The sequence below is a fragment of the Astyanax mexicanus genome, chromosome 1 (genome assembly GCF_023375975.1).
Source record: "Astyanax mexicanus isolate ESR-SI-001 chromosome 1, AstMex3_surface, whole genome shotgun sequence".
NCBI classification, from domain to species: domain Eukaryota; kingdom Metazoa; phylum Chordata; class Actinopteri; order Characiformes; family Acestrorhamphidae; genus Astyanax; species Astyanax mexicanus.
Window position 1 is genome coordinate 17,421,125 of NC_064408.1, and position 24,210 is coordinate 17,445,334.

The 24,210-nt window shown below is 35.6% G+C and overlaps 1 protein-coding gene across 4 annotated transcripts; it reads left to right on the plus strand.

Moving 5' to 3' along the window:
- The first annotated feature begins 218 nt into the window (after window positions 1-218).
- Window positions 219-23,728, plus strand: lrsam1 (leucine rich repeat and sterile alpha motif containing 1). Of its 4 annotated transcripts, XM_022666233.2 has the most exons (26): window positions 242-329; window positions 1,056-1,199; window positions 2,399-2,530; window positions 3,191-3,247; window positions 4,400-4,444; window positions 4,547-4,624; window positions 4,717-4,785; window positions 4,882-4,966; window positions 5,313-5,434; window positions 6,208-6,298; window positions 6,540-6,649; window positions 7,473-7,502; window positions 7,597-7,719; window positions 8,077-8,216; window positions 8,882-8,926; window positions 9,627-9,697; window positions 10,387-10,486; window positions 11,805-11,892; window positions 11,982-12,056; window positions 12,585-12,665; window positions 14,931-15,026; window positions 16,521-16,619; window positions 16,722-16,853; window positions 18,348-18,408; window positions 18,629-18,801; window positions 20,112-23,728. In XM_022666233.2, the coding sequence occupies exons 3-26, from the start codon at window positions 2,459-2,461 to the stop codon at window positions 20,232-20,234; spliced, it is 2,166 nt and encodes a 721-aa protein (XP_022521954.2). In that variant the 5' UTR covers window positions 242-329; window positions 1,056-1,199; window positions 2,399-2,458; the 3' UTR covers window positions 20,235-23,728. The 4 variants fall into 4 exon arrangements, with proteins under 4 accessions (XP_007257042.3, XP_049329201.1, XP_022521954.2 ...); XM_007256980.4 differs by lacking the exon at window positions 1,056-1,199 and having other exon boundaries at window positions 219-329; XM_022666234.2 differs by lacking the exon at window positions 1,056-1,199 and having other exon boundaries at window positions 2,359-2,530.
- Window positions 23,729-24,210: the final 482 nt, after the last annotated feature.

Genomic DNA, 24,210 nt, shown 5'->3' on the forward strand with positions numbered 1-24,210 from the left:
TGTTTCTTAATATTTTTACTAGCTTTCTGCGTCTGGGCTCTGTGTACATGAACATTTGTTATGTGAATAAATCATTGCGTTAAATTGCATTTACAGTAATTCAATTGAATCAAGTGGGAGTCGGTCTACCCTGTCTGTTTACAGCGCAAAATATCGCGAGTCTTCATCATCCACTCCGTTCACACCTATAGTGTAGGCTTCGAATTCTCGCGAGACTTTACGTCAGGCACACTAGTGAGGTCCTTATGCCAGGAAATGCTAAGGGGACTGACAGCCTGTTAGATACTAACAAATCAACCCAGCAAAGAGAGGAGATTCTACACCGAGAGGTAACCTGACCTGCTTTCTGAACTGGAGAATCTTTATTCATTTCTGATAGGGATAGGGATAAAGCTGAGCGGTGGTTTATATAGGTTAGCCGGTTAGCTGTTATCTGCATGTGTATAGTAACGTTAGTGTTTTGTTGTCTAACTGTAGTTAACCTAACCTAGGTTGTCTAACCTAGTTAATCTGGATAACCTAAAGCTAGTTTACTTTATTCATACATTTAACTAAGAGCAGTAGACAGAGTGTTATCCAGCTATTGGTGCTGTAACTAACCTAGATAAAGGCTTAAAGTTCCATTTATTTACTAGGAAAGGTGTTGTATGACTGTACAACATAATTAGCAAGGTTAGGTTAGCTGTTATCTAGGCTATCTGGCGCATGTCCTGATGTAAAACAGCACATTAAATATCTGCTTTATTGTTTTTGTTTAGTTATGTTGTTAACTAGGTAACAGCTAGCTATGTGCTTTTTCTCGTTTGTCTTTCCTTTATTGGTTGTTCGGTAAACAGTACCAGTCAAAAAACTGGACACTCCTCTTCTCATTCATTGTGTTTTCTTTCTTTTAGTGACTCTTTACATTGTACATTTAATATTGAAGACTATATTAAAGCTATACAGAAACACGTGCTGAATTATTCTGTAAACATATGTTTTATACTTTAGAGTCTTCTAAGTAACACATTTATCTTTGAGGACAGATCTGCACACTCTTGGTATTTTAATCTCAGTGTCTTCATGAGGAGAGTTACGTGGAATAGTTTTCTTAGCGTCTTGAAGGAGTTTCTAGAGGTTCTGAATAATAGTTGCGACCTTCCACTGTGAAGCTCCAGCTCATCCCAAATCACCATCTCAGCTGATCATGTTTAGATCAGGTGATCGTTTTTTTTTGTTTACTACACAATTTCATTTTATGTCTTTCATATTAATCTACAATGTAGAAAACAAATAAGAGGTGTGTTCAAACCTTTCACTGGCACTGTAAAAAAATAAGAGACAACTTCAGTTTTTGAATCAGTTTCTCTGATTTTGCAATTTATAGATATATATTATATTAATTACAAACAACATTTCTCCCAAATTCCAAATATAAATATTGAATTTAAAGCATTTATATGCAGACAATGAGAAATGGCAAAAAATAAGAGATCACTTTAAAAAGATGAGTGTCTTTGATTTTAGCAAATTCAAAACCTTTGAAATATAATCAAGAAAAAGATGATCACAAGTCATCAAACCAAGCTGAACTTGCACCAGCAGTGGCATAAAGTTATTCAAAAGCAGTGTGTAAGACTGGTGGAGAACATGCCAAGATGCATAAAAACTGTGATTTAAAACCACTCTTAAAACTTTATGAATATGAACTTGTTATCTTTGCATGGTTTGAGGTCTGAAAGCTCTGCATCTTTTTTTGGTTATTTCATCCAATTCTCATTTTCTGCAAATAAATGCTCTAAATGACAATTTTAATGTTGTCCGTAGTTTATAAAATAAAACAACAATGTTCATTTTACTCAAGCATATACCTATAAATAGCTTCAGATAAATTGATTCAGAAACTCAAGTGGTCTCTTATTTTTTTCCAGAGCTGTATATCCAAAAGTTATATCACAATCCAAAATAATTCTGATAATTTTGAAAATATGACCAAATTTAAAAGACACCATCTGTGGTGTACTGTACGATGTCACACACTGACTTTCCCAAGGCTATGGTAGCCTGTAGTGCCCTGTAATGACATAAGTCAGTAAAAGACACTGTAATTGATGCATATTAAAATATTAGGAATGTGTTTAAATGTCATATGAAACATTTTCCATCCTTATATAGGGTGATGCATAATGGGTTGATTCTTCAGCCCTAGTCAGGAACTGTAATCAAAAGTAAAATGTAGGTCTGACCTGTCTGTAACTGCTATATGATAGCTGGTTTTACTGAGTAAACCAGTGTAATGTTTTAACTTAGTCATATTTAATATCAGTAATTAAACTCAGCTGAAGTGCTGAGGTATGCTGTATTGTTGTTTGTATAAAGGTGTCCCTCTGAGTTAATTCCTGTTGGAATTCTGCTGCAGCGCTACAGAAAGCAAGCTTCATATAGAAGAGGCCGCTTTAGGCTAAAGTGGAGGTTCACAATGCCTCTGTTCTATAAGAAGAAGAAGCAGAGTGAAGATTCCAGGAAACGCTTAGAGTATCAGTTGTGTCTGGTGAGTCTGCTTGTGCATGTGTTTGATTTTATTATTGTAATAATAATGCATTGAAGTGGGGATTGGAGACTGATGGGAACATCTGATCTAGATCTGAGACAGCTACCTGCAACAGTGACAATAAAAATCTCCTTATATGAGTGTTTAGAGTTTATTTGCATTGTAAAAAACTAATATTAGAATTAATTAAAATAATAGTTGTAAAAAAGATGATTCTAAATCCCTGTGTTTATTAAAACATCCCCAAAGCACTCGGTCATAGCTTAGGCTAGTATTATTATATTATATTTATCATCATATCAACAGCTGGCTTGGTAAATCAGTGCTTAATCAGGTAATGGAAGTGAACCCATCCATTGAGGCGCTGGCTGGGGGTGTCCAAGCTTTGTTTCTAAAACTAGCTTACAAGATCTCAACTAATTCCTTCACCAGGAGAAAATGTATTTTTATTTACATTATTATACATATGTGTGTATTATGCCCATACTGATATATTTCATTAATTGTATAAATTGGGACTTATTTTAGTATGGTTTTGTCATAATTGTGTATCTCTAGTTTTAATTAAATGTCTGACAAAAAAAATGTTGTTAAAATAGTGTTGAATATGTAAATGATGCTGCGCTGAACACCATTTAAGTCTTGTGTGTTTTCTGCCAGTCTAAAGAAGCTGGAGCAGATGATATACTGGACATTTCAAACTGTGAGCTTACTGAGGTAAAATTTCCACCATCTAGTTGTTGAAGGTTTGAGGTTCTGCTTTAGAATTCTGAGGTTGTTCTTCTTCTTCATTATTCCATCCACTTTGTGTATTGTATATGTTTTCACCTCTAGAGCATGATGCTACCGCCACCATGCTTAACAGTTGTCTCATCTGACCTGAAAGAAATCTTCTTCAGAAGGCTCCAGTTCATGGCAGATTTGTGCCTTGATGCTTTTTGAGATGTTTCTGACTATCTGAACCAGTTTAATCTTAGATGAGAGTGACAGTTTGGGTCTCCTTCCAGGCCTTGCCAATGTGACTACACCAATAAGTAGTTTGTACTTGTGTACAGTATAGTTGTGTAAAAGTTATTGATTATGGCATTGCAATTTAGAAACAGCTCCACATGTTTGTGGCTTGTGTAAATCTGTGATCATCATTCTCAGATCTGCACTGAGGTTCTTGGACTTTCCAAATATACTGTGTGTTGGTCAGTCTCGTGAGTGCCGTCAAACAACTCCTTTTTATGTGGGCACAGAGAAGTACTAGTGATCATAGCCAGTCATGATCACTAAGAGGAAGTTCAGAGGCATTGGTCTTAGCAAGTAAAGACATTCTAACTCTTTCAGCATTTGTGTATTTAAACAACTAGCCTACATAATAGCCATACACATGTACTGTGATATTGATTGATTTGAATTATTTTGTTGACTTTTGCTTCTATGTTTATTGACCATGTAACATGATAAAAGTGCCAGATGCTCTTAATCAGACAAATTCTATATACAGCTTTTGAAAAAAATAAGAGACCACTTAAAAAAAAAAAGAGTTGATTTTACCAAATTAAAAACCTCTGGAATATAATCAAGAGGAAGATGGATGATCACCATCAAATCAAGCTGAACTGTTGGAATTTTTGCACCAGGAGTGGCATAAAGTTATCCAAAAGCAGTGTGTAAGAGGGGAGGGCGGAGGGGAACATGCCAAGATGCATGAAACCTGTGATTAAAAACCAGGCTTATTCCACTTAATATAACTAATATAACTAATTTTTTAAGCTCGTTTTCTTTGCATTACATAAGGTCTGAAATTTCTCTTAATGGTCTCTTATTTTTTTCCAGAGCTGTATATTCTATAAATGTAACTGAAATATTTACTGTTCATAGGTTCCGTCCAGTGCCTTGTCCATATGTAAGGTGCTCCAGAAAAAGGTGAAGTTCTGTTCTTAAATCTATTGAAAATCTAAATCTATAAATTGAGATATTTTAAACAGAAATAGGCCTTGATTACAGTATTTTCTGTCTTCACTGCAGGTCTTCATTCTCCATGGAAATGAGCTAAGGTCACTGTTACCCAAAGGTTGCAGCATCAGTTCTTTAGAAACTATAAAGGTATATAAAAAAGAATATATAAAATAATATAACTATAAAATAATATATTGAACGGTTATTTAAAAAAAAAGGTCTTTTCTTGTGTTCCTAAGGTTTTGGATCTGCATGAAAACAAGCTTACCTCACTCCCAGATGACATAGGACAACTGTCTGCCCTGCAGGTAATATTATGGTCTGTTAAGTTGTGTGTTACTGTATTTGCAGTTGGGTTTATTTTCTGTTGAACTACCATGTTAAACAATGCTGTTGTTGTCCAGGTATTGAATGCAGAACACAACCAAATCAAGACACTCCCAGAGTCTATAGGCAATCTTCATAATCTGCAGACCCTTAATGTTAAAGGTGAGCTGTATGAACAAAAAGAACAATACAGTGATCATATGGAAGAATCAGCTTTGATTGTAAAAAGTTTTCAAGTTTTAAATCCACATAATTCCAAAAGTTTTAAAGAAACCAAAAGCAGTTCTTGTAAGGCACTGCTTCAGTAATAACATTTATAGAATAGAAAGTCAAGTTCAAGTTTTAGCTACTTGTTACTATAGAGTGTATACTTTTAATTGTTTTGTCCAAAAATGTATTGTAATTATTGTTATTTATTGGAAAAAATATGTATTTTTACCACTACTCTTAGCCTAAATTATTTTATTGTAAATAATTGTAAAATTATGCCAATATGTTTTACATAAAGGGAACTGCCTGAGTCAGATTCCTTCATCTGTGGGGAAGATGAGCAGCCTTCGCACCCTGGACCTGAGTGAGAACAGCATCAGAGAGCTGCCCAAAGAGCTGGCCAACGTCCGCACCCTGGAGGTGAGACTGAGGTCTTCATGTTTATAAGTGATCTGTATTTGTGTACAGTGTGTGATCCACATGCATTATGGATTAGAATAAATGAACAGTGAATTTATTAAATGACAGTCTGGTAAAGAGGATCAAATTAATAGGGTAAACCTACAGTGAAGAATACAGTTTAGCAATTCCTGTGAAACTGTTATACAGCTCAGGAAAAAAAACTAATAGGCCACTTCAGTTTCTGAATAAGTTTCTCTGATTTTGCCATTTATAGGTATATGTTTGAGTAAAAATTAACATTGATGTTTTATTCTGTAAACCACGGACAACATTTCTACCAAATTCCATACAACAAAATTGTCATTTAAAGCATTTATTTGCAGAAAATGAGAAATGACTGAAATAACAACAAAAATGCAGAGCTTTCACACCTCAAATACTGCAAAGAAAAAGTTTTAAGAGTTCAGAAATCAATATTTGGTGGTTTTTAATCACAGTTTTCGTGCATCTTGGCATGTTCCCCTCCACCAGTCTTACACACTGCTTTTGGATAACTTTTTGCCACTCCTGGTGCAAATATTCAAGCAATTGAGCTTGGTTTGATGGCTTGTATTTAAAATTCAATAAATCCATAAATCCTGGTATTTACTTATTTAGTAGTATTTTACCCTCTTCAGGAACACAGATGCTGAGAAGTATCGAATTTTTATTTCATTATGTTCGTATCATGATTGTATCTCTTGTGATGCTCATGTATAAAGGTGTGTCTGTGTCTTTATAAATGTGTGTAGAGTCTGACTCTGGATGCGAGTACAATGAACTACCCGCCAGTCTCAGTCTGCACAGCTGGCACAGAAGAGATCCAGCGCTACCTCTGCTCCGGTAAAGATCCCGTTTACTGTCTAGTAGCACACATTTTGCTAATTTTTGCTTTTTAGAATAACAGCTTTTGGCTGTTATACAAACAAAATTAACCAAGCATTTAGAGTCAGAAAATTGTCCATAAACTAGTTGAAAACATCTTTAGGACAAACTTTCGACTGGTACTGCAGCTTACACAACCCTGATCACACTCAGCAGAGCCATGCAGTAAGTCTGTCTGATTAATGGTGTGCTTTTACAGAGCTGGGTGTGGAATACTGTCCTCCCTCTCAGTATCTGCTGCCTGTACTGGAGAATGATAGCAGCAAGCAGAGCAATGACTGTGTGGATGGAGAAGTCATGGCCTGGCAGGTGAGATTTCAGCACTGCTGTTCCTAGGGACAGTGTCCTTCATTCATATGCGCATTTGGATAAAACATTTGTGTGGTTTTATCAATCAGTCAAACTTAATTTACATGAAGTTTTTAACACTGTTTTCATTGTCAATATCGTACATGAAATGAAGACAAAAAATGGATTTTCAGATAGAAATTTGAACATGTTCACAGGAAAGTGTACTCACATGTGTTGCCAGGTATTTAGACATTAATGTCTGCATGTTGAGTATACAGAGGACAGTAAATTTATACTGCTATAAAAGCTGTACACTGACTACTGTTAGGTATATCTAGTTTTCATCTAGTGTTCTCCCATAAAAATATATGATATATATAATGAAATATTTGAAAAAATGTGAAAATATTTGTCAGATTTTATATATAAGTGATACATATTTAAAGCATTTAAAAAGATAAATAATAATAAAAAAAGATAAATAAGATACAAATAAAATAGTGATAAAATAAAAAGGTAAAAAGGTCAAATGTAAAACATAAATTAAATACATAATAATAAAAAGAAAAGAAAAGGTTGAAAGAAAACGCAATTAAAAGTAAAACACCTATCTATCTATCTATCTATCTATCTATCTATCTATCTATCTATCTATCTATCTATCTATCTATCTATCTATCTATTTAAGTATTTTGAGTGTATTGAATGCAGTAGGTTTATAATATGGATAAACACTAGATTATATTTGATTGTGTATAAATTGCTTATTTAAACTGTATGATTGTTAGGTAGACTGCATTGTTTTGGCTGTTATTTTAATACTCAGTCTCTTGCTTTGCAGAGCAAGTTCATGGACTATGAGAAGAGAAAGGTATGCTGAATTAGTCTAAATGTGTTAATTTCTTAAATTAATGAGTTTTGTGACTCTTGAGATCTTCCTCGTTCTCTCTCGCTGTCTCTATTAGGAGCAGAAGCAGCTGGAGAAGCTAAACTTTGAGAAAGACCTGGAGGAAAAGCAGAGGGAGCAAGCGCAGCTCGTCGTCCTTAACAACTCCCGCAAAGAGGGCATGCTGCTGTCCGTCAAACTGGTACCAATTACAGACACAAACACACTGCATATAACATACACAACATACAGTGTTTAATACAGTTTTTATTGACAAAGACACAATTGGCCATAATTTGGGCATGTTCACTGTGAGGTGTATTATTGCAGCTATTTATAGATTAATGGCTGTGTGTTCAATTTGAGAGGAAAGTAAATCTATACTGTTATACAAGCTGTACAGTGAATACGTCATATTCAGGTTTCATTTCTGTAGTATTTTCCCATGAAAAGATATTATATATAATATAATATAAAAACATGTGAGGGGTGTACTCACTTTTAAAAATGTTATTATAAAGAACAAGGCATTTCATCCATGGCTGTTTGTGTATATCAGGAGCAGGAACGCGTGGAGAAGGACGTGTGTCAGCAGCAGAAGACCCAGGAGGCCGAGAGGCAGAGAGTGCTGGAGAAAGTTCGACAGGCTGAGACCAGCATTTCCACCCGCATCTCTAACCTGCTGCTGGACAACAAACGGTGATTATACAGAGAAAACACTGTTCCATATAGAAATTATAGACAGCTTTATATAGTAACTCCTGGCTTAAAATTAATTGAATAAGCTGACATAATTAAAAATAGAATAATTATTTTAATGGCAATCCTGTGTTAAAAATGTCCTGTTTCTATAAGCCAAGAGAATTACTAAACCTTAGACCCATAGAAAATTACTAGACACATGTTGTGTTAGAAGGATAATTTTCAAATGGCATATTTATGTGATGAATAACACCTTTACTATCAGGGTGCATTCATTCACATTACTCACAACAGAATGTCTAATTCATAATTAACTCATAGATTATTACATCATATTATTAATCTTTACATATTGATTTTTTTATGCAACTAATTCCTGAATTCATTATTATTTACAACATTCTTAAGAATTTAAATTTAGTAATATTTAATACTATTTAACTTGTTTTAACTAATAATTAGTTGAGACATTATTTAATAATTTAACAATATTTATTACTATTGTTAGTACTGTTATTTGTGACCCTTATTGTAAAGTGTTACCTTGTGATGTCATTACTGTGAAGTCTGATGTCATGATAAAAAGTACAGTATGTAGAGTCAGTTGTTACTTGTTACAGTTGTTACAGTTGTTAAAAATTACTGTACTCCTCTGTTTACAGGCAGGCTAAGAGTGCTGAGATTCTGCAGGCAATGGAAGAGGAACGGTAAGAACAGGCTGCAGTTTTATTGATCTTTACTGATGGAGAAAAATGTGCTAAACTATTTATCCACTCTACAGTGGTTCCCTCCAAGATAATCTGGTTATATATATATATCACACACACACACACACACACACCAACACACACATATACACAGACAGACAAACACTCACACATGCAGACAGGCACATACAAACACACAAGATGCATTACAAGATGCATTAAACTGCTATTTCTGGATGCAGTCACAGATTGTAGCTTGGCCAAAAACACAGCAAGTAAAGAATTAAAAAACAGTAGGTTTTTAATAGATGAACTATAAAAAAGGATGTGTTTTTATTAACGTTTTCATTTCAGATGTGATTATTAGAGCAGATACAATCAACTGTCGCAATAAATTCACAAAATATGTGGTTTATATATATGTTTAACTTGCTGGTAAATTGGTGTCAATAAATAATTTAGACACAGCAGCTGTTTTTGTAATATTTTGTGACCACTGGAAATGCTTCATTCGTATTTCAAATAAAATATCTTTATACAATTTAAATTATTTTGCATTTTCTTCTAGTTTACCATAGAGTTGCTCCTATTTCTGAGATATACTTATCAAAAATCAAAAATATGCTTAAAATATGTTACCTCATATACATACACATATTATATGATTGGTATTAAATATTAAACATCTCTCTGTATGAAGGATCCGCGTGGAGCATCTAACTGCCATCACACAGGAAGAGGCCAACTCTCTGAGGAAGAAAGATGTTGCAGGTAAACATGGAATATGAAGTACCATACATCATCAAAACATATAAAATAAATAAATGTATTTCTTTCCAATACATACCAATGCAGCATGAAATAAAATCTTTTTTTTTTTTTGACTCAGGAATAAATTGCTTACATCCACGATCATAAATAATTAAGCAGATATAATGGAGCAGTGGAACTGTGTTCTCTGGAATTATACTGTACCCAGGGGCGTAGCAACAAATTCGGGGCCCTGTACACTCTCAGTGACAGTGGGCCCCTATCCATGCCAGTACACAAGGAACGTGAGCAAAAATTTTCATGGGCCCCTCTCTCTACTTGGGCCCTGGGTGGTCAGGTCCACTTTTCCCCCCACTACCACGCCCATGACTGTACCATCCAGTACTTTTCAGATGTGGTGGTCATCCAACATCCTGACCTTACTAATGCTCTTATCTGATGTTCTTGTCGCTGAATTCAATTAAATCTGTAGGGCAATGCTTCAGAATCTAGTAGAAATTAATGCAGTTGATATATGTTATATATATAGGTTTTAGTTGCAGCTGAAATACGGGAAGTAAGGGATATATTGTGTGAACACATTAGCAGTGAAGTCCCTTGTTATCTAGTTGCTAAACATCTATTGATGGATTTTGAATGTTCTGCCATTATATTCTTGATAATATCTGCTCGCCATTATATGTTTGTAGTGGCAATGCAGACCATGTTATCTGAGAGCTACTCGATGAGGTTACTGCAGGAGGCCAGCGAGGCCAGAAGACAGAGTATGATGTCTGAAGCCTGCAAAAGGTACGAGCAAAAACCTTTACTCCGTTTTAAGTAGGGATGGGAAAATAAATCTAAATCACAATATATTGTATATTTTTGATTTTGAACATATTGTATCATATTGATATGTGGCATCAAATATTGATATATTTTTTTTAACATAGGCGCTCTAAACTCCCTAAACGCTTGGTGGCGCTATAATCTAATGAATAAAGTACCGTATTTTTTTGCACTATAAGGGCACTTAAAATCCTTTAATTTCCCAAAAATTGTCAGTGCACCTGATAATCTGGTGCACCTTATGTATGAATTCTACCAGTCAGGTTGTAAGGAGCAGTAAAGTGCAGCATTATACAGGAGTTTCAGTTTAGTTCTCCAGCAATATTAGCATTAGCTGCTAACCGCTCTGAGCGCTAGCTCTTTTGCCATTCAGAGGTGAGTATTATCGGACTGTAGCCTGCTGCTAACCCCGGCTAGCACTGCTGGAGTAGCATTAGCATTAGCCACTAACCACAGCGCTAGCTCTTTTGCTGTTAAGAGGTGAGTATATCAAACTGTAGCCTCCATGTTTACTGTGTTAAACAAACTACGTGGGACAAACCACTAGCTAATATTGCCCTGTCTTAACAAAACACTTAGGGTTCCTCAAGGTAGCTCTATCAGGTGGCCTAAGCCACTAATCGCTAGCAGTTAGCTGCTAATGCTAATGTTTCAGCTTGAAAATCTGTAAACCTAAGCTTACTGTAAATAAACAGAAGCACTTTACTCACCCAAATAAACAGTTTTCAGGAGAGAAATCTGTGTAGATTAATATCCAGCGCTCGTTTGACTTGTCTGACTCATCTGAAATTTTTAAGAATTACAGTTTTGTTCACTTAAATTGGATGTAGAAGAAAAACATGGCAACAATCCGGTTTCTACTACTAGTTACAAGTTACTAGTGTCGCATAAAATGCGCCTTATTATTCGGTGCATCTTATGTATAAAAAAATAGACCAGAAAATAGGCGTTTATTGATAGTGTGCCTTATAGTGCGAAAAATATGGTAAATTTGACACCAATAAATCCATTATTCATGGTATTTGCTCATTTAAAAGTATGAAAGTATTAAGTAAGTTTAAAAGTATTTTATCTTGTTCAGTTGCACAGATGGTTTGAAGTATCTAGAGAAATGTCTTGCGATATATATTGAGTATCACAGAATAATAGTTTTGTAATTATCCTGTTATTGTGGGCACAGTATTGTGATAATATTTTTATTGTGAGACACCCTGGGATTCCCTCCCCTAGTCTTAGGTAACTGACTGCTGATGTATCTCTGTCTTGTCTGTCTCTTTAGTATGGAAACAATGGATAAGAAGTTTGAGCAGGTGCTGTCGCTACAGCAGCTTGACAAAAGCAAAGCCATCTGCCAGATCCTGCAGGAGGTAAGGAATATTGTGATCTATATTGTTTTTTGAAAGCAGGTTCAGTTTAGTACACATTACTGACAATTTGACTTTTTTTTCTGTGGCAGGAAGAAATGCAGAAGGCAGCCTTTGAAGCCCTGCAGCTCCAGAGGGACAGCGTGCACGGTTACATCCGCAACCAGGTAGATAACACTGGAGATAGCCTTAAAGTGATAGTTCAGCCAGGACTATTATTATATACACTTTTCCAATAAGCTCACATGTATTACCTTATTTTTCTAATTTTGTGATGGAGTCAATTTAGAAGAAATCCAGTGACTTTTAATACCATTTTAATATCAAACAAAAATGTCTTGGTTTGGTCAACTACATCATAAGTTTTTATCTATATATTGTATGATTTTAAACACAGTATCATTGTCCAGAATCATTGCAGCTATTCAAGTAAACTTAGATACTTAGATACTCTGTGCCTCACTTGGTTCTAGATTAATCTAATCTATTACTTCTTAAAGTTCATCTCCAGCAAACCACTGCAAAATATTTTATTTTCTTTAATTTTGGCAGCTTTTTCAGCTCACTCTTTTGCTTACCACCACCAGTGCAGTGTTCATATTGCTCAGACATTACTGGTGGCTGTGTTTTCTCATTTGTTCAGTATTTTGGCTCCATCAAGCCCATTCACACTCCCTGTGTCTCCATGTCCCTAGATTAAGCTAATTGAGGCAGAATTAATGCAGCTGACAAAGCTGGAGGTTAAAAGGAAGAATCTGGATGCAGAGAACCTGCAGGTATGTTGGGAAAGTAGATTCTGTGGTGGTTTTATCTGTAGTCTGTTTTTTGTGTGTGTCTGTAGAACAGTGAGAGGTGTAAATCTGTTTGATTGTGATTCTAGTTCAGTGAGTCATCATTAGATAGAGAATAGATCTTTTTGAATTATTAAGTATGTTCAGGAGATCGCCTGTTCGAATCCTGTTCATTTAGGTTGCAATCAGCTGCTGGAGCCCTGAGAGAGCACAATTGGCCTTACTCTCTTTCTGGGCAGGGAAATGGCGCTCTTTCCCCCACATCACTCCAAAGGGTGATGTCTGCAGCACAAGGCATCTGTGAGCCGATGTATCAGAACCGAGTGCGCTGTGATGCTACTAGGAAATGTTGCATCAGCAGCAGTTCAAAAACAGGTGGTGACTGGCTTCACATGTGTCTGAGGAGGCATGTGCTAGTCTTTAACCTCCTGGTGATGGGGCATCCCTAGTGATAGGAGGATTCCTAATGAGTCGGTTGGGTAATTGGTTGTGTAAATTGGGGAGAGAATGGGAAAAACATTTAGAAAAAAAAGAATGATTAAATATGTCAAGTTGTTTTGAACTTGTTTTTGGTCTGACGTGTACATACACTCATCATGGACATTTATTGGACCTTTCATGATTTATTCAAACTGCCTGGGGTGGAATAAGTGTACAACGTCAAGAGATAAAATTAGTTTTTTATTACTTGTCTGGGTTTAACACAGGACCAGTTATATACACATACAGTCACACGACACTCACTTGTGTCAATTTGTCAACTGTTTAGGTTTAAAATAGCTGTCCTTCCTTAATATTTCATCCAAAGGACATGTACGTTCTGCAACACAACAAACCAAAGCAAACCTACAACCACCATGCTTAACAGTTGGTACTGTTCAGAGACTGTAAAAAAAGATGGACGCTGTGTCTCCGTTCCCATTCATTCAATGAAAATGAAGCCAAAATCTTCCGCCGTTTTGGCGATCCTGAAACCCGATTCTGCGCAGTAGAGACCAGAGGAGGGAGAAAGACTGTGGATAGCAGTCTACTCATTTAAATAACCCCGCCCCTGAGGGCTGCCTCGCGGTCACAGGCTGCAGAGAGGGGTGGAGCGGAGCTGACGGTCTGTTATTGGTCCCGCCCATAACCAGCCCTTTTACAATAACCACACCTTTTTTGAATAGAGCTGAATAACGTTTTAAAAAGCGAATTCTGTGGGACTATAAACATTTGACAATATAAGCAGAGGTTACACTAGCTGTTGCATTTAAATAATGGAGGTAGAATTAAAGTATATTGGAAGAAAACGTGATTGAAAGTTGTCTGTTTTGCCATTGAAACCTATGGGGATGGGTGGGGTTACACGGCTTTCTGAAACCGAACAGCAGTTGGCTCCTGACCTGTGGTGGCTTCACTTTTGAGAGACGATGCTCTGTCCAGCTATACACAGTCTATGGTACTGTTCATGGGGACAAATGTTCCTTGTGGCCAAAACTCTTAATAACATTAATAATGAAAGCTCCGTCATTGTCCTTCCAGTAACTTGTACTTCTCTGTTGATGATCTTACAATCAGATTGTCGGTTCTGAGAGACATTATTGACTTGTAAATGTACAATAATACTTCTCAGATCAGAACTGAGCTGCTTGGACTTTCCCATTGGACTTTGGTTTGTTTAATTTACAAGTGCTTTTAGATAAACCCCTTTTTTAAATAGGCAGTGAAAGGCCTTGACAAGTTAAAAGACATTTTGTATCACTTTGAGCACCACTGAATCAATAATGAAGGCATGTCTTTGTATATTTTTGACCCTGACATAATATCCAAAATGACCAGTTAAATATTGTACAACTGAATTAAATATTGTGCACCAGAGCAAGAATAGTTCAAAGACATCATTAAAAGTCTAAAAGTGCCACGACATTCATCTATAATGTCTATAATGAGTGTATATAAACGTCCGACCACAACTGTTCAATATTAGTGTATTAAAACAGGATTTTTATTTCAAATATTCTAATATATATAAATTCCAGGTTATTCCAGAATAAGATTAATTTCCACCTATGAATTGATTTTGCTCTCATTACATCAGATTTTTATTATTTTTTCCTCCATATGCTCTTCTGCTTCTGCCATTGACCAATTGGCACCTCATGTTCACAGTACAGATGTATAGTATAGTATAAATATATATATGTATTATTGACCTCAGTCTCTGTACCCGTCTCTCTCTGTGTTTGTATATATGTAATGTGTCTGTTATAGGAAGTGTTGGCGGAGCAGAGAGAAGCTCTCTCAGACATGCTGCAGCAGTTACTGAAACAGAAGGACCAGAGAGAGGTGGAGCTCAAGCATATCTTGGTAAGGCCACTGCTGACCCTGGGTCAGTTTCCATAAGGCAGCTTTCATCATCTCAGGGAGCATCACCTCATTAGCTGTTAATTTCATACTGTGGCTGCATTTTTATGCCCTCTGTTTTGACCAGTTCACTGACAAATAATTGCCATTGAAAAATTTGTTTAAACTAATGAGAACTGATCATTAATGTATCACGCTTTGAGGAGAGATTCGGAGGTATATTAAAAAGATTAGATTAAAAAAACATTTTAGTCCAAATTCAAGCTTGTATAATAAAAACGAGATTAAAGAGACCATATTTGTGCTTTAATTTTCTGGCCAATTGTAAAATCTTGCTTTGTGTCGCTAGCTAATTCAATGCTGTAGTTTACCAAATTAGCTTCTGTATATTAATAAAGGATTACGCTATATTGTTAATAAAATATTTAATGAAATATATTCATATGAATATATATATATATGTATAGGGAGTCAAGTGGTCTAGTGGTCTAAAGCACTGCCACAATGGTCGAATCCCTATCATGTAGCTTGCCATCAGCTGCCGGAGCCCTGAGAGAGCACAATTGGCTCTCTCTGGGTGGGTAGATGACGCTCTTTTCCCTCATCACTTCAAAGGTGATGGTTGAAGGTTGAAGGTTGAAGGTTGATCAGCACAAGGCTGCGTCTGTGAGCTGATGTATCAGTACCGAGTTGCTGCGCTTTCCTCCAAACACGCTGTGATGCTACTCGGTAAGGCTGCATCAGCAGCAGTTTAAAAAAAAACAGGCTGTGGCTGACTTTACATGTATCGGAGGAAGCATGTTCAAGTCTTCACCCTCCTGGTGTTGAGGCATCACCTGTGATGGGGGATATACAATGGGTGGGATATACAATATGAATGGGTGGGACAGTTGGCCTAGCTAAAGTTGGGAGAAAATGGGAAAAAGTAGATATTAAATTCTTTAAAAAAAAAAAAAGAATATCTTCAAAATGTCATATTTTACAGGAAAAGGAAAAAATCCATTCAACCACACATTTATCCACATTAAGAGATGCACCAATGTGGGAATTCTGAGCCAATATTATACATGTACATATCTGCATCCACATTTATAAATTACAGAGAGCCCTGATATCCTGGTATAGCTTCAGAAATAAATGTATTTATTTGCCTCACATTTTAGCTTTTATTCAACTGTATACAAATGATAAAATGAAAGGTTTCTCCTGAGAAATTAGCTTTCACTATTTTTTGTTTTTACATTTATTTAACTAACTTTACAGCTTTAAATAAAAATTTTTAATCAATGCATTTTAAAGTAATGTGGCCAGTGTAAAATTCTGGCCAGCATCTATTGTCCTTTTCCAGCATAAAATAAGTACATCAGCAAGTATCAGTCTGAAATATTGTCCAAATGTCAATGTAGATGATTAAAAAAAAATACAAATAATTAAAAAAAGAAGCAATTATCGTCTGTTAAAATTCCTTGTTGATGGAAGTTGATGATTTGTTTGTAGATGGAGATGGAGCTAAAGAGTGACTCCACTCAGCAGAACTACTGGATGATTCAGTATCAGAGACTGCTGGATGCTAAGCCTCTGTCTCTGCGTATGCAGGTGAGCTCAGTTCAGCTGAGATCTTCAGCGCTCCTGATCTATTCAGCTCTACAGCTGTAGTTATATAAACCCTGCTCTGCTCTGTTCTCCTCCTGCTCTCAGGAAGCTGGTGTGGATAAGGATCTGGTGAGCTTGCTCTGTAAACTGTCTGCCCAGCACTACCTGCCAATCCTGGCTCATCATCGAATCACAGCAGAGGCTCTGCGGCACATGACCACCAGAGACCTCAGCAAGGTGGGTCCTACTTCTCCTTACTGATGTTTCCTTGTGCTTCTGTGTTTTACATTATTTTAAAGGATTTTATGTGCAAAAATTAATGTTTCCATCTAATATAATTCTTGCTTTTGTTGATCATTATGTTAATTTCTAATAAAACAAATAGTTTGGTTAAAAAAAACAAAAGTACATGCAGAATTCAGCCGTTCAGACAGCTGTTTATACTGTTTTAATAACGTACAATACATTTTTTTTAAGGAACACAAATTAAGGGTCTGTTAAGGTCTTGATCTTTGTTCAGTAAAGCTTGAATCAGATATTTTATTATTGTTTATTTTAAATGCATTATGATTTATTATTTATGGCATTAATCTAGTTTTCTATCACTTTGTTAATGTTTTGTATTGCTGTTTTGGAAGTTACTGAGCACAAATTACAAAGTTTTAGTGCAGTTTTAGAGTTTAAGAATTAATTTAGTCACTTATACCATGTCCATGTTCAAATGTAATGAGGAAAGAAAAGCACAGAATACATTTTTCTAATGAGTCAATTTGCATCACAATGTAATTTCTATTTATTGTGCTTGTGTATTTGTACATTGTGTTAACAAACTTTCTGCAATTTGTTGTTAAAACAGTTAAACTAACTTCTGGCTATCTGGACATTTTAGATGATATCTATTACACATAGAATAATTTGAGACTAAGCAGCTCTAAAATAGCATAACAGGGTGGTAAGTGTTTTGTGCATTATTACAATTAATATAACAAACAAATTAACAGATCTTCAATTTTGTAGGCCATAATAAACAAATATTAATGTGTAGTAAATAAATCGTTTACATACAGCTTTGGAAAAAAAACACATTCAAAATGACAAGTTTCTTTGATTTTAGCTAATTAAAAACCTCTGGAATATATTCAAGAGGAAGATGGATGATCACATGCCATCAAACCAAATTGAACTGCTTGAATTTTTCACCAGGAGTGGCATAAAGTTATCCAAAAGCAGTGTGTAAGACTGGTGGAGGAGAACATGCCAGGATGCATGAAAACTGTGATTAAAAACCAGTGTTATTCCACCAAATTTTGATTTCTGAACTCTTTAAAATTTATGAGTATAAACTTGTTTTCTTTGAATTATTTCAGGTCTGAAAGCTCTGCATCTTTTTTGTTTTTTCAGCAATTTCCCTTTTTTTGCAAATAAATGCTTTAAATTACAATATTTTTATGTGGAATTTGAGAGAGTTGTTGTCTGTAGTTTATAGAACAGAACAATGTTCGTTTCATTTTGTCAAACATAAACCTATTAATAGCAAAATCAGAGGAACTGATTCAGAAACTGAAGTGGTCTCTTATTTATTTTTCCAGAGCTGTATATAGTAAGGAAGTAACTAAATTTCTTTACTATTAACTAAGGGTTTAATGCTTGTTTAATGATTTTTATTTTGCTGAACTGTTTCTTTAACTGTGTGAAGTGCTTTTAGCTCTATTTTCTGTTTTGCTATCTCAGCTGGGGATCAATGAAGTGGGAGTGCAAAAATCTCTCCTCCACTGGGCCAGAGAACAGCCATGTAAGCAACACCTCACATCTCACTCTCTTCAAAATATCAGTCTTTTATCAAATGTTAAGAACCGTATATATAGTGGTGCTTGAAAATGCATGAAAAAGATAGATTATTCTAATGATATGGAGAACTGTAACTTGTTTATATTAATGGAATGACATATTAAGATAAAGCTGCATCAAAGAAACATTTACATTAAAACTCACTCAGATATCTAACTACTCAGGTTCTCCTAAGAAGCTCCATGAGGAACGAGAGGCTGGTGCAGTTTTACCCACTGCCCCCCTGCAGGAGCAGCTGACTCCCCCACTCACCCCCAAAACCCCCCTCACTCCAACAGTACCCAGCCCGATGGACGGACCCAGCAGCTCCGAGTGTGTGGTGTGTATGGAGGCTGAGGTAAGGCTTAGAGATTTGTATTTTACCTTTCAAAGCCTGGAGTAATTGTCCATTTGCTAAACATTTCATTTATTATACACACATATTTATATTAGGGCTATCGATATTAAAGTGTTAATGCATGCAATTAATTTGGAATCAGTCGCATCATTATTTTATTTTACGCAAGTTAATTACTCCACAAGGTTTGTCAGTTGCGGGTAAAAATTCAGGGGTGGTGAGGCGCGCTTTTTTGGGGGTTACTTCAACACGGCAGGCAAATATGTAGAAGTCAGCACTAAAATAAATCTTCCTTGAACAATAAGAACCAGGAGAACATAATGATATAAGATAGACAGCGTGAAAAGGAGAAAGAGAGAGAGAGAGAGAGAGATGAAAAAAAATGTTAAAGGGGAGAAAAGAGAGTTTAGGAGGGGGAAGAACAAAAACAAGTAAGTAAAAGTCAGTTCTTTTTTCTTTTTTTTTTTTCGCTAATTGTTATTTGCTAAGCATTATTTTTGCTACTATCATCTTGACTGGGATCGTCTTGACTTACCTCACCTACACACACACACACACACACCCACCCACTCAGCACACAGAGACTGAAATGTCTTTATTCCTATCAGCAATATTTGCTGCTACTCCTAAAAAACTATAAACTCTACCTCAGTAGCTGCTCTGATTATATATGTTCTATATGTTACAGTATGTTGCACATCTCTGCACCTTATCCTCACTATACACTTTATTATACCGTATCGGTACTGCACTGTCCTGTCTAAATTGTCTCGTCTTTTGTATTTATTGTAGTGTTATAGTTTTATGTTGAACGTCACTCTTGCACTTTATGTTGCCTATTGCTTGTTCCAGAGGAATATAATTTTACTACACTGTGTACCTGTACTCAGATGTAATGACAATAAAAGCCTCTTGACTTGGGATATAAAACTGTAATAAAAGAACTAATAAAACACTAATGTTACAATATTATTAATGACTTTAAGATAAATAGCATTACTGATAATAAATTCCTTATAAACAGAATACTAAGTCCTACACTCATAGTTGTTTTGCCATTTACTTTAACCGTGTAACATATATATTTTGGGCTAGTTTAAGTTTCTGAAGGGCAGATTTTAGACTGACTTTGGGCTGGATATTTTTTTTTGGAACTGGCAACCCTGCCTTAAAGCATTGTGTAGCTGAATAAAATGCCTTCATTAAAAGTGGTGTTCACTTGTATCATGTATATAGTGTGTATATCTCCTGTGCATGATAAATCCTCACAGTGCATCCTTTGCTCTTTGCCTTCTTTGTTTTTTTTCCAGTCTCAGGTGATCTACCTTCCATGTGGGCATGTATGCTGTTGCCAGGTGTGCAGCGATGCCCTGTATTCCTGCCCGCTGTGCCGCAGTGACATCTCTCAGCGCATCCGTCTTTACCATGGCTGAACCCGGTCAGCACACCCCCACTATTCGAACCGTATCCTGACCTCTGATGGATCTCGGGGTTACGTCTCATTTCAAACTCGCCCAGTTTCACAGTTTCTGCATGAAGTGATGAGCATCTGAATTGCTGTACCATGTATCCTTCTGTCCACTGCTGCACTTTCCTTCCTCAACTGGCCAATCAAACGGGAGTATTAGATGCTGAAAGACAATGACCTCATTTTCCCTTTACCTAGTGCAAATGGTGTGCTGTCCTTAAGTTAGAGTGTTAAGAGAAATAATGGAAGATGACTTAGTACTAGTTCTAATGTTATGCACTTGCACTACTATACTGAGTATTTGTGCCTTTCTTGTGTGTCTGTTTCTTTCCAAATCATGTCCATTATATACTTCACAGTCATTATTCTATTCATTACCCTAAAAAAACACCTTAAAAAACCCTTATTTACTCACTTCATCTTTGGCCATGCTCAGGTTGTTTCAAGATAGATATCAATCTAATTAAAAAAAAAAATGTACTTAAGCATTTTTCAACCTAACCTTCATCAGGCTCATCTGAAACATGGTTATTATAGGTTTTTGACATTTCCCTTTATAAAGTTAAAGTTAAACTCTTTAGGGACATTGTTTTGGCTTCTGTTATGGATGTGCTTTTGTGAAACAAACACTTAACCCACCTTTGTTCACACCCAGCATTCTGAAATACAGCACTTTTAGCCAATGCTCCCAACAGGCTTACAATGCTAGTGATAAGGGCAAAGCCTTGCCCATCCAAAGAATCACTATTTTTTACACCATTACCAAACTCAAAGTAGCTCCACACTTCATCGGTAGAATTCTGAGGTTTTTGACATTTAAAACGAGGCACTGAGAGCTTTAAAAGTGCACAGATAGTTTATTAAAAACACTGTTCAATACACACAGTACCTTCAGGTAGTCGACTGAAGAGCATGAACGTATACAGTACAGGCCAAAAGTTTGGACACACCTTCTCTTTTTCAATGCGTTTTCTTTATTTTCATGACTATTTACATTGTAGATTCTCACTGAAGGCATCAAAACTATGAATGAACACGTGGAGTTTTGTACTTAACAAAAAAAAAAAGGGGTGAAATAACTGAAAACATGTTTTATATTCTAGTTTCTTCAAAATAGCCAACCTTTGCTCTGATTACTGCTTTGCACACTCTTGGCATCATTCTCTCAATGAGCTTCAAGAGGTGGTCACCTGAAATGGTTTTCCAACAGTCTTAAAGGAAGGAGTTCCCAGAGGTGTTTAGCACTTGTTGCCCCTTTGCCTTCTTCACTCTGCGGTCCAGCTCACCCCAAACCATCTGGATTGGGTTCAGGTCCGGTGATTGTGGAGGTCAGATAATTTTTTGTTAAGCACATAAAACTCCACATGTGTTCATTCATAGTTTTGATGCCTTCAGGGAGAATCTACAATGTAAACAATCATGAAAATAAAGAAAACGCATTGAATGAGAAGGTGTGTCCAATCTTTTGGCCTGTACTGTAGGTAGAGTAGAGGAACAGATAGCAAAATGAATTACAAGCATTACAAGCCTGTTGGGAGTATCGACTAAAAGTGCTGTGTTTTAGAACGCTGGGAGTGAATGGAGGAGATGGGCTATTTGACAAAGGTTTGTATTTGTTATGTTTCACCAATTTCACCAAGTCTATTATTTTATAGGATCTATGTAAGTTTGAACACCAAAACGCCTGGATACGCCCCTGTCAGCATTAATTACCATCACTGCTGCCATAAAGGAGAGCTAGAAGAGCACTTACCTTATATAGAACAGTACTTTAGGTACAGACTCTACACTATTTTCATCTTATTCAATAAAAGTATTTAGTAGGTGTCAGTGCACAGATCTCACTTAACTGTGTTGTATTCTGGGCCTCCAGGATCAGAACTGAAAATCCCCTAATAGAACCTTGAAGGATAAAATGTATATCATCGCTGTCCAGTGAAAAACAAGTATCTCCATTTTTGTCAAACTATTTCTTACACTGTGTCCAAATTTCTTAATGAATGGACCAATAGAAAATATCCAAAATTAGCTGTAAGGAACATTCATTGACTTCCATTAAAAGTTAAGAATGTTTAATCTCTCTACTGTAATTCATGTTTTTCATTGGAAAGTGTCATAAAGGTTTCTAGCTCTAGTTGGTTCACCTGAACCCTCGTCACCAAACAACGAAAGCCTTTTTATTTATTTAAAACATTTACTTTTTGTTTGTATGTGTTTGACTATATGTTTGAATGTTGATTAGATTTTTAAATAGCAGTTTTGGCTTCCGTGTTTTTATATTTCTTTTAATTGTAAGAGTTTGACTAAAAGTGCTCCCTTTCAATCCGGCACATTAATCAATCTCTAAAATCCATTTTCACATTGTTCCTAAATGTATCAGTCAGTTTCACATTTTATGCTTTGTAAAAAATATTAATTTAATCACTAGGTCAAAGTTGTGTTGAATTAAATGTGGGTACCCTCTTTAGATCACGTAACTATTTCCTGGTCCATCTCAAGCTAAGACATTTTACCTCCTTCAGTTCGTCTACAGTTATTCGTATAGCCAAAATGCAAAAAATAAATAAGGAAATCTCTGAAGTGCTCTTATAACTATAAGCATGCTTTAAAATATATGTGACTGTGATTATATAGAAAGCAAAGAAAATGTAATTTAGCATCAGTAAATGTATATGAAAGATCTAACTGGTTTAGCTCATCTAACACTAGTAAAACACCAGCTATATGTGCATGTTGAAAGACCTGTTTGTATTTATAATATAAAAGTCCCACAGTCTGGTTAAAAATGACTTTTTGTCATTTTGTATTTCTGCCCACTGCCTAGTGATACGATCCAGCTGCACACAGCTGCATCTAACTATTAGCCGTTAGCTGCCTCTGTCTACACATCTCTGTATGTTGCTGTAATTTTTAACTGTGAATGTTAAATCTACAAAAAACAAGGAAAAGCTTCCCAGGAAAAAAAAGTTTCATGTCATATAATCTCTAATCTCTAATTAATTATTAATATGCGCCTATTATGGCATGTACTGCAGAGGTGGCAAATCCAGGTCCAAAAATATTCAAAATGCAGGATTTAGCTGCCTGGATTTTCACTTTATGGACCTGGATGGATGTTTCAGAGCTGATTGTTTGGCGAAAAGTATAATTAGCAGGTGATTGTTGTCTGTGCAGCCTCTAGCCTCTATTTATAATAATATCTATTATTAGATTCCCCTTAAATGTCATGATATCATAGTGTATGTTTGCCTTAAATGTGAAACCCTGTCATATTCTTTTATGTTTTTCACCATCAGACACTGTATAAATTGTGGGTGGGTTATTATTTTTGTATATAATATCTTCTATAGTTTTTTTTGTGTAATATAATTTGTGTGTTGGTTTTGTCAAAGTTTAAAATCAGTACATTATTAGTGTGATAAAAATGTGAAAAATAAACTTGCCTGACATATGACTCCACTGACTTGTTCCTTAGTAGTGTTTTTTTTTTAAAAGTTATATTTGTTATATCCACAGGTACTCCCAAGCTTTATAATCAAATTATAATCAAAAATGAAAATTTTCCTCCCCAAAAATATACATATCTGTCAAGTTTTGGATTTAAAAATAAGGGAAATTTTCCGCCGCCTGCTTCGAGCCATTCCACCAGCCCAACCCCCAAGCCCAAGGTTCAGTATCATAGTATCATGATATAGTATGTAGTAATTAATATTATTAGATGAATTATTTCATTGTATATATTAATATATAATATTTTATTGTTATTTTATATGTTATTTTGTTTTGTTGTTCAGCCTAGTGGCTAGTGACGTTTTAGTTTGGAGAGGCACACGTTTTTTATTTTATTTTTTTATTATAATATAATATAGGAAATTTACGGGCAATATGGTAGAAATTGTTAGATTTCCGACCAAAACAGGAGATTTGACAGGTATGAAAAT